Source organism: Numida meleagris, chromosome 6 (assembly GCF_002078875.1).
Source record: "Numida meleagris isolate 19003 breed g44 Domestic line chromosome 6, NumMel1.0, whole genome shotgun sequence".
Classification (NCBI taxonomy): Eukaryota; Metazoa; Chordata; class Aves; order Galliformes; family Numididae; genus Numida; species Numida meleagris.
Window position 1 is genome coordinate 8,990,585 of NC_034414.1, and position 9,494 is coordinate 9,000,078.

General features: G+C 40.6%; 1 protein-coding gene across 3 annotated transcripts in view; it reads right to left on the bottom strand.

The window, feature by feature from the left end:
• The window catches only part of AMPD3 (adenosine monophosphate deaminase 3), a 30,298-nt gene that overhangs the window by 20,406 nt on the left and 398 nt on the right, over positions 1-9,494 (bottom strand). For 2 of the 3 annotated variants that reach the window (XM_021402875.1, XM_021402876.1), the window contains exons 1-5: positions 9,233-9,488; positions 5,564-5,789; positions 2,906-3,101; positions 2,273-2,438; positions 7-226 (exon numbers count right to left, since the gene is read on the bottom strand). In XM_021402875.1, coding sequence (XP_021258550.1) covers positions 7-226; positions 2,273-2,438; positions 2,906-3,101; positions 5,564-5,789; positions 9,233-9,458 — 1,034 coding nt within the window. In that variant the 5' untranslated portion in view covers positions 9,459-9,488. Of the gene's footprint in view, positions 1-6; positions 227-2,272; positions 2,439-2,905; positions 3,102-5,563; positions 5,790-9,232; positions 9,489-9,494 lie in introns of those variants that run through there. The other variant, XM_021402878.1, reaches the window with a different exon arrangement.

Consider the following 9,494-nt stretch of genomic DNA (forward strand, 5'->3'; position numbering starts at 1 on the left):
ACGTACGTTGGACCATCTGCAATTAGAGCAAGAACGTGGCTCAAGTCAAGGGTATAGGTCTGCAGGTCAGGATAGGGCAGACTTCGAGGTTCGTTGAGTTCCATCATTTCTTTGTTATCATAAACAAATGGAATGCCACCTTTTATCTTGACAACATAATCCAAATTGTCTGGAGCATCATCAAGATTGTAGGGATCTTCATTTTCTTCTGGCGGTGAATGAAAATCTGGAAATACATTTACATTATATTTACAAGTAACTTACATAAAAGGCTGCATAATTGAAAAGAGGACCTTGTGCTTCTATAATGTTTCATTTTTAGCAGATTTCAATACATACATTAAGATCATATTTTTGGTTACGATAGAAGGTCTGTTGTTACAACGCAGTTCTATTCTGACAGGCTCATATTAAATTGCCGTCTCTAAGCTATTAAAGTTATAATCTTTATTCAAATGTTTTATTTTATTATAGTTCTCTAAACCAATGTATAAATAGATTTAGTAGTATTCTTTATTAATATAGGGCGATACAAGTTTCAAATTAAGTTTCCAAAAGTGTTTCTGCTGGAGTAGTTGAAAGTGTGGTTGAGATTTTTGACCAGTCTAACAGCTGTTGACTTCACACCCACCTTCATTGTTTTTCTTTTTTACCTTCTGACTCACTGTAGTAATTTGGGAAGTTTATATTTAAGCACGCACTAATTCAGCTGTTCTCATATTGAAACATTAGCCAGAAAAGAACAGACTGCCCTTCCCATAATCCAGTGATATAGACTGGAGCATACATAGCACTGTCACCTTCTCTTTCCCTCAATCATTAGTGAATATTCTTCACCCATTGTAGAGACAGAAAAAATTTAAGACTCAGCACTTCTCACTCTGACCAAAGCAGCGGTGGGTTTTTTTTTTTTTGTTTATTTCAAATAGAATTCCTTACTTTTATGTACAATAGGTTTTGCACAGAACCAAAAAAAAGTGGAACCCCGAGACAGTACAACACAACTGTAGTTTTCTCCTTGGCCTTCGGATCATGACTAGAATCAGAAAGTACCAGAAGCACAGTTACGATTTTCTCACTACAGTTTTGTAATCCCTTATAAAATTAAGTAAAATAAATCTCAACTACATATTTACATCAACTTAACCATATCCTTGGGCTCAATCCTTTTATCTGTTCAATTAAACCAAGACCAAGAAGTAACTATTCTCTTTTATCCACCTAAAGCACATGAATACATGTTATAAACTGATACCGTACAAAGATATTCCTAACTATCCAGCTCTAACTTGTGCAAATTAAGATACTGTACGAGGAGATTTTATTAGTAGTATTGTAGGTTTAAAATCATAACTGTGAAGAACTTATTAACCTAATAATAGCTTGGAAATATTCCCCCCAGCAGCTGTTCTGGGATATCTTTCCTGTCTAGAATATACAGTGTACTGTCCTTAACATTCTTTCTGTATGACGTATGTTTGAAAATACTTCTATTCACTCTCTTCCAGCTACTGAACTAGAGGGTAATTGATTTAAAGTGATTTAAAATATCACTTCATGGCTGAGAATACATTACCAGCAATATGGATGTGTCTACAGTGGCAAATCTGTACAGACCAAGGATTGCTTCCAACAGGCTGATCCAAAAAATGTGCACTGTTTAATGTACAAGCAAAGCTTTCCTGACACACCCCAAAGTGACGAATATAATTTGTGACTTAAATAGTGGTGAATATGTCCAACCTAATAAGCCTTGTTAAGAGATCAGAGTTTATTGATGCAGGCACACTGTCCAATAAATGTGACTATCCAGCTTCCAGACCCGACCTAGCAAGCGTGCCATGTCTGTGAAATTACTGACTCAGGGCTTGCTAACTGGCATGTCTGTATCATGCTTCAATTTACAACATGGATGAGCTCATCATCCATTTTATTTTAGAATACCAAGATCAGGAGGAATGACTTTTCACTTGAAGCCACATCCACATGTCTTTTTTCCTGGAGGAACACACGTGTACTACGTACCATCTCCTTTGCTGGAAAAAAGTCAAGGAGCTTCCAGTAAGGTTTTAGCTTTTAAAAATTCCAAAACGTTTCAGATTAGATACAGGCTTTATAACTCAAGTCCATCAGTGATTCTCCACCACTAATGGAATACATTACAGAGGCAAAGATACTTAGAAGAGATCATCACAAAAACCCAACTCACCTTTGATTACAGCAGAATATGGGTTTAATTCTCTATTTTAAAAAGAAGAACAAAGATATTCACCTGGACACACTTCATCTTCAACCTTCCATTTTTCATGTTGCATGCTACACAAATACTGGGATGTCGTTCTTGGGAAGCGATGGTATGCAAGGCGTGAATACTTTTCTCGAATGAGAAGAGCTTTCACCAGGCTCTTGGCAGCTTGTTCGTAATCATCAACTGTAACCTGAAAAGAAAACCTGGATAAATACTGACAAAAATAAAATGGTGGTCTTAGTCACAAACTATATCCGTGCCAGCAGCAAGGAGACTGGATTCCCAGAAACACAGATGTATGTGAGTTGAGCATTAAAGATCTTACCTGAGGTCTCAGGAAGCCAGTGACAGAGTCCAAATACAATATGCAACACATACACACACAAAAAATTTCTCTCCTACCATGTATATTGCCCATATATTCAATGCCTGATTATGTTTTTATCTATTTACCAAGTCAGCTTTTATGGAAAAAAGTATGAGCAACTTGAAGCAACGAGTTCAAGTATTCTACAAATCAATCTCCTCACAGATCATTTTACAGTTTGTTGTGGAAAGCCATAATAGTGCTGTCATTTTACACTGGAAATACATCAGTTGATTGTGGTTTGGGATTTTTTGCCCTAGTTACAGTAGAGAAAAAAAATAGCTTCTTACCCCTGCACAGTAGTCCCCACTAATGGAAACTCTCTGAAATTCCGGTACGTCATATGGCACCTGCACTGGCAGAAAAGCACTTTGAAGAACTGGTGTTGTAGGAGACAGAGGAGGATTGGCTGATGGTGCTTTCCATTCCTGAGATGGAATTTGTAATGACAAAGACTGAGATCGAATCATCTTGAAACTTTTCTTCCTAGGAATTCATGGTATAAAATATTAAATGAGCCATGGTATAAAACATTAAATACTTTGGAAAACAGATTACAGCAAAGAACACATCTCCTAAAAAAGTTTACAAGATGAAATCTCTCATATCACAACAAAAACGTTGGTCACAAAATATTTGTGCTTTTAGCTTTTGACATTTTGCATTATATTTCCTATGTACAATTGCACTACAAATATAATATGCCATAATTTATTTACAATCACTTACAAACCCACTAAGATTTGTTTTGTTTCACTTCTTACAAATTCTGTATCAGCAAGTCACTGTGCAGAAAGGAAGTACGGCTGCTTTACTTACAGTAAGAGCAGAATTCAAAGTATGAGAGAAAGAAAGTAAGTGAATGTTACATCAGGTAAGTTGTTATAAGGTATCGTGCTATTACACAAGTTTTATTCATCCCAAAACATTCCGGATTTAAAATCTTATCTACTTGTCCAACAGCTGTATGCACCAACATTTCAGATACAGTCATTCAGTTAAATATGTAAGAAAAAAGATGAACAAATACAGTTATTCCATGGGTAGTGTTTGATGAGACTCGATCAGAAGTCTAACATTGGTTATCAGAGTAATAACATAGCATGGCTTTGATATGGAAGTCCATTCCTCCTCTTGAGGCTGTAAATGCATAGCCCCCACAGATTTAAAAGCTTTTGCTGTCTCAGAGAAACTGCGATAGATATGTGCCTTAGACAAAACAGCTGAAGAAGCGTGCTTCTTCTATTTTTCAGTGAAGTAATTGTAGTATCTTGAGTGAAGGTCTGTATTATCTCTAAAGATTTAATTAATTTTCCTTTCTCAGCTTAAATACCCACATAACAAATAGATATGATATGATAAACTGTCTGTAATATCACTTTCCTACGTACTGTGGCAATACTGTCTTCCCTCATTTTGTAAATCAGATTCCAACACTTTAAAATGTCAGTAAGAACCACTAACAAAGGAAAAGGAATATTGGAATACTCTCTGGAAGCTGTGTGTTACCTCTGTGACATTCAGCACACACTGGTGGTATGAATAATATGAATAATACCCTATGACCAAATTCCATCCTCACAAGTACTTGCAGCCATCTCTGAAATCTGTATTAAATTCTTGAAAGGTAATGTTGAATCAGCTGCAACTGAAAGCAACAGAACCTTCACTCATGTAACTGTTCTCTAAGTACGCTTCAGTCCGGTACGACAGGGACAAATACTTGTTCTGTTCCCATACATAAGCAACACACACGTTATAGCCCCTTTCCCACATTTAGGTTTGTACAAAGCTTTAGGTACAGAAACACAGTTTGATGGAACCTATTTTTGTAAAGCAATTTCCACACATTAAAAGTGAAACTTATTATTTCAGGAAGAAAAATATACCAGATAGGTGTCCAAATAACATCTAGATTTGGGAAACCCATTTGCACAACTCAAAACCTAAAGGCTAAGCCCATGCCATCTGTGTATCATACCTTAATTCAATTAAACTAGCTCTTCTCCCTTCTGTTCCAGAAACATGATGCCAAGTGCTGCTCAGCTGATGGTCTGGAGCTAACAGGGTACGTGTTTAGCTATCAGTTTCAAAGCCCTCCTTGTTTGCGTGCTTTTTGATGAGTCTGTACACACCCAAGCCATTTGGTGTTGGACTGCTACTGAGCTCATGTGACTCTTAACAAATAAGTCCAACCAGTTCGCTAAAGACTAAGACACCGGGACAGCCTGACATCCATGTAAGACTCTCTCTCTCTCTCTCTCTCTCTCAGAAGAAAATCATAAGCCAAATCAAGTTTGGTTTACCCATTAGTCTAATCAAGCCAAAGGTGGACTGTATGTTGAAGTAGGAAAATAAAACTAGCAAACCTGAGATGCGCACCTTTATGGCTGATAATGGTTACATTTTATCTCTGTGAGTTAAGGAAACCTACAAATAACCTCATTATGCCAGTCTCTCTTTTCAGTTTCTCCCTTGATGTTAAATGTCAAAACTTTACTTTCATCTATTTTTAGAGAGACTAAAAGAAATATCATACCACTGTCATTTTCTGTTGGTTAAAATTTTCCATTTTTCTGAATGAAAATATTATATTTGAAAAAAAAAAAGTTTTTTTTTTTTTTTTAATTTTGTTACTCTTTCTTATGTTAGAGAATGAGTGAGTTTCTTTCACTTCTACCCAGCTAAGCTGTCTGTCAAGCTCTTATGAGCACTATCTATGCTATTGCTGGAAACACAGGTGAGGAGTTGACTTCACTAGTCCAAGCTCCCTAGGACCCATCCCCACACCACCTGCATAGCACAGAAAGATATCCCACAGCTACCCTTGGTACCTGTTCACCTTTCTCCTGAGGTAACAACAGACAGAATGCTGTTTGCCAGATATTTCAAAATTAACTCAAACTTATTTAAAAACTATTTCCCACTAAGGAAGCTACTGAACAAACCTTTTAGCTGTTTCCACGGACTGTTGTTCTGCCAGTTCCTTCTGAAGTTCCCTTTCCTTGGCCTCTTTCTGCCCAATAGGGCAGTCTTCAGGCACGGTGAATAGTGACAAGGCATCCTTGCTGTCTTCTTCTCGGAGAACTTTAGCAAATACCTTCTCTGCCAGAAGTCGCACTTGCTCATCAACCTCAGAGATGTTCAGCTTTGGGAACTGTCTGGGCATCTCAGCTAACAAGGAAGACAGTTGACAAAGTTATATTTTTAAGTAACTTGTAAGTAGAAATAAGAAATGCTGGAGAAACTTTTTTTTTTTTTTGGTAGCATGCTTACTGAAATTAAGAGCTTACAGCAAAAAAATCAGAGTCATTGGATGGTTTGGGTTGGAAGGGACCTTAAAGACCATCTAGTTCCAGCCCTCAGCTGGGGGCTGGTTGCCCCCCACCAACCCAGCCTTGAGCACCTCCAGGAATGGGACATCCACAGCTTCTCTGGGCAGCTGGGCAGTGCCTTACCATCTTCATCACTACAGTTGTTTTCTTAATCCTTAACCTAAACCTACCCTCTTTTAGTTTAGAACTGTTACGCCTTGTCCTGTCACTGCTCTCCCTGATATAGTCCCTCCTCATCCACCTCTGTAGAGCCCCTGGAAATACTGGAAGGCCACTACTAAATCTCCTGGGAGCCTTCTCTTCATAAGCAGAATAAAGTAGAACAGCTATGCAGAATTTAAACTACTGTGCAATATGCAACAATCACAGGAATCCACTGAGCATCTTTTCTCGCATGGCCATGATAAACTGTAAATTCAGAACTTCTTACTGTACTCACTGAGATGTTTTGTTGCGGCTGTTTGGTGTTTTTTTTCTTTCTAATAGGAGTATGGTTTCTAAGGTGCCAGTTCAGTAGGAAGTACGAAACTCCTAAAGGACAGTAAGGCAATCCAAGGGACTTTCTGTGGTAACAATAAATCTAATGGTAGACCTGTGTATGAGACTAACTGCCAAATAGTTCTTTGCTGACATGTAGAAGCTGTAAGTGTTAAAACAAGTCTTCTGGGTTGCTTTTGAGAACTTCACAAAAGGCAAGAGTACAAGGTTTACTGCAAGCATTCATTCTTTAACACATGGTGTTATCTTGCATCATAAAAATTCCTAAGATGGATGTGTACAGATTTGCCAGTAGATTCCATTCACTTGCATAATCAAATAGACTTATTTGCAATACAATGCATTTTGAGCTGTGTGTTCTTGCAGTGAACTAGGAAATCACATCCACTGCCACCTGCCTCCTCTGCTGCTCACTGACTTCAAAGCAATTGCAGCACCACAAACAAGTTAGAGAAGAATGTTGCACATTTCTACCTCACCCCATTCTTTCCACAAAGAAGTCATGGTGCTGCTGTGAGATAAACTGGCTGTACAACAGAAGTGAAAACGCTGCAGTTAACTCTATTCTTCTTTTTTAAATTTGCTTTCAGTGGCTCATACTCTGCTTTTGAGTTGCATGCGGGAAGCAGACAAGATACAGACTTAAATTCTACTTGACATTTAAATACCAGATAGGTTTAGTTATTTTCATTTTCTATTTATGTAGCCTTTTGTAACAAAATATTTCCACTTTGTTACACCAGCACTACTGAAAATACCACCTTTAGTGTTTCTTCTTTAGTTTCAATAATTTATTTATATCTCATACTGATGCATTGAGTAAGTTCTGACATCCGCTAGCATTCTGGACAGAAAAAGAAATACAGTTCTTGCAAGCCGCTGTCCAGCACTGCTTGTTATGCGCTTTAAAGCATTTTGAATGCCTTCAGTGTGATGGAGTTTGTAACAAAGACGACTCAACTCTAACCACATAAGTTAAAAATAGCAATGGACATGTCACAACAAATGGATCCAAGCACTCCCAAAATGTGAAACTTGGGTCCAAAACTGGCACTGCAGAATCCTTTTTGGTCACAAAAATACAAACCTGTTTTATGAGACGGCATTCATTTAAATGACGAGATGCATGCTAAAAACCCGTATGGGGCATGGCAGTTGTTAACCACTCAAGGTACAACTTATCAGCCCACTGCAGTATTTCCAAAGGCATGCTGCAAGTTTCATATGTTGATATGTGATCCTTTTGATATGTGATCCTGTTGTTTTCAGCCTAAAAGATTCTAATTAATGTCCACCTGTTTTCACAGTTGCTTTGAAAACACTTTCCCTTTTATTTCAAAAACAAACTCAGTATTAAGAGGTGATGAGAGAAGCACTGGGCAACAACATGGCAATTTAGCGATCACCTACATTATTTTATTTTATTTTTTTTAAACAAACTCTGAGCCCAGTGGAAAAACTTCACTGACTTGAAAGAACTGTGAATCTGACTCAATGCAGTCTTTCTTCTTGCCGAGTATTTGTTTGGCAATTAGTATTGAGACTTCCTAAATTAAGTACTGCTACATAACAAACAAAAATACATAAATGCTCAGCTGAACGATTCGGTGACAATTAAGCAGGATGTCTTCGAAGCATCCAAACTTAGATTCAGTCTCTCAATTTCAAACCTCAACGAAGTCATAGGAGTCTTTCCACTGACCTCAACGAGCACAGCTGTCAGCAGCAGTGACTGACATCCAGCTGCCAGCAACGGGGACCTTTTGGGCCACTTCAGCCCCAGTAAAACCAGTATTTTCAGTGAGTAATTCAACCACTGTAAGCTGTAAGATCTGAGTCAAGTCTGGAAAGTTTCAGCTATGAAATCAGCAATTATAATACATTCAGTACTAGCTGGAACAGGAAAAAACCCACGGCTGAGGGTTTATCATTGGCTGACCAACTATATCCCAGTATAAATGAACTTTTTCTTGAAAAACTGTCATCAGAAACAAAAATGCAGTAGTAAGTGCATTGCACGAGGAATCATATCTTAAGTCATGACAGTAACCCAGGTTAAAATCAGAATGTACAGATACAAGCACAATCTCCTGTGGAGGCCAGTGCTGCGTTTTTGTTGGGTTTGTTTTCCCTTCATAGAAAAACTGGTCTCCCCTTCTTCGCTCAAGCAAAGGAAAGGCCAAGGCAAAGAGCACTTGGAAAGAAGGGGTCAGCCACATCGCTGCTAGCTCATGTCATTGGAAGGAGTTTAACGGACCCAAAACAGTTGTGCGGCACCTCATGCAAACCACACCATCCCAGGTGGGAACAAAGGGCTCCCATATCCAGCATCCCGCTGTTAAAGCGCTGTCCTTTTTCCAAGGTGAGTGCCGGGGGAGCGGCAGCTTGCTGTGCCCGTGCCGTGGGATGGGTGCGGATACCACCGAGCGAGCGGCAGTGCTCTCCTATCCTACAGCCCTCCCTCAAGCAGGCACCGCGGGGTGCCCCTCAGCTCACTACCTCTGTGGAAGAAAAGGAAGCAGTTTCCCTTGGGACGCGTTGCATCATGATGGAATGATTATTTAAAAAAAACAATTATTGATCAGGAACTTAATGGACATGAATTCCTAACGAGCGTACGCCATTAGAACGGCGCCAAGCCCCGGCCTCCCGCCCGGCGGGGCCGCACCGCACCGCGCCGCACCGCACCGCACCGCACCGCCAGGCCCCGGGCGCAGCCGCCGCAGGAGCCCCCCACGCGGCCAAGGTCACCGGCACGGCGCTCCACCCCGCCGCGGCACTTACCTAGCGCCCCGGGGAACGCCATGCCGGGCCTGGCCCCGCCGCCGGCCGGGGAGGCTTGGTCAGGAGCCGGCGGCGACGAGGAGCAGAGGGAGGAGCCGCTCCCGCCCGATGCCGCCGCACCCCTGTGCCGCATTCGGACGCCCGTTGCCGCTACCGCAGTGCCACCTAACCCCGCCGCCCCGGCCCGGCCCTTTATGGCAGCCGCGCCCCCGGCCCCGCGCGGCATCCTGCCAGGGCGGCCCGCTGCCTCCTGGGCGGCAGC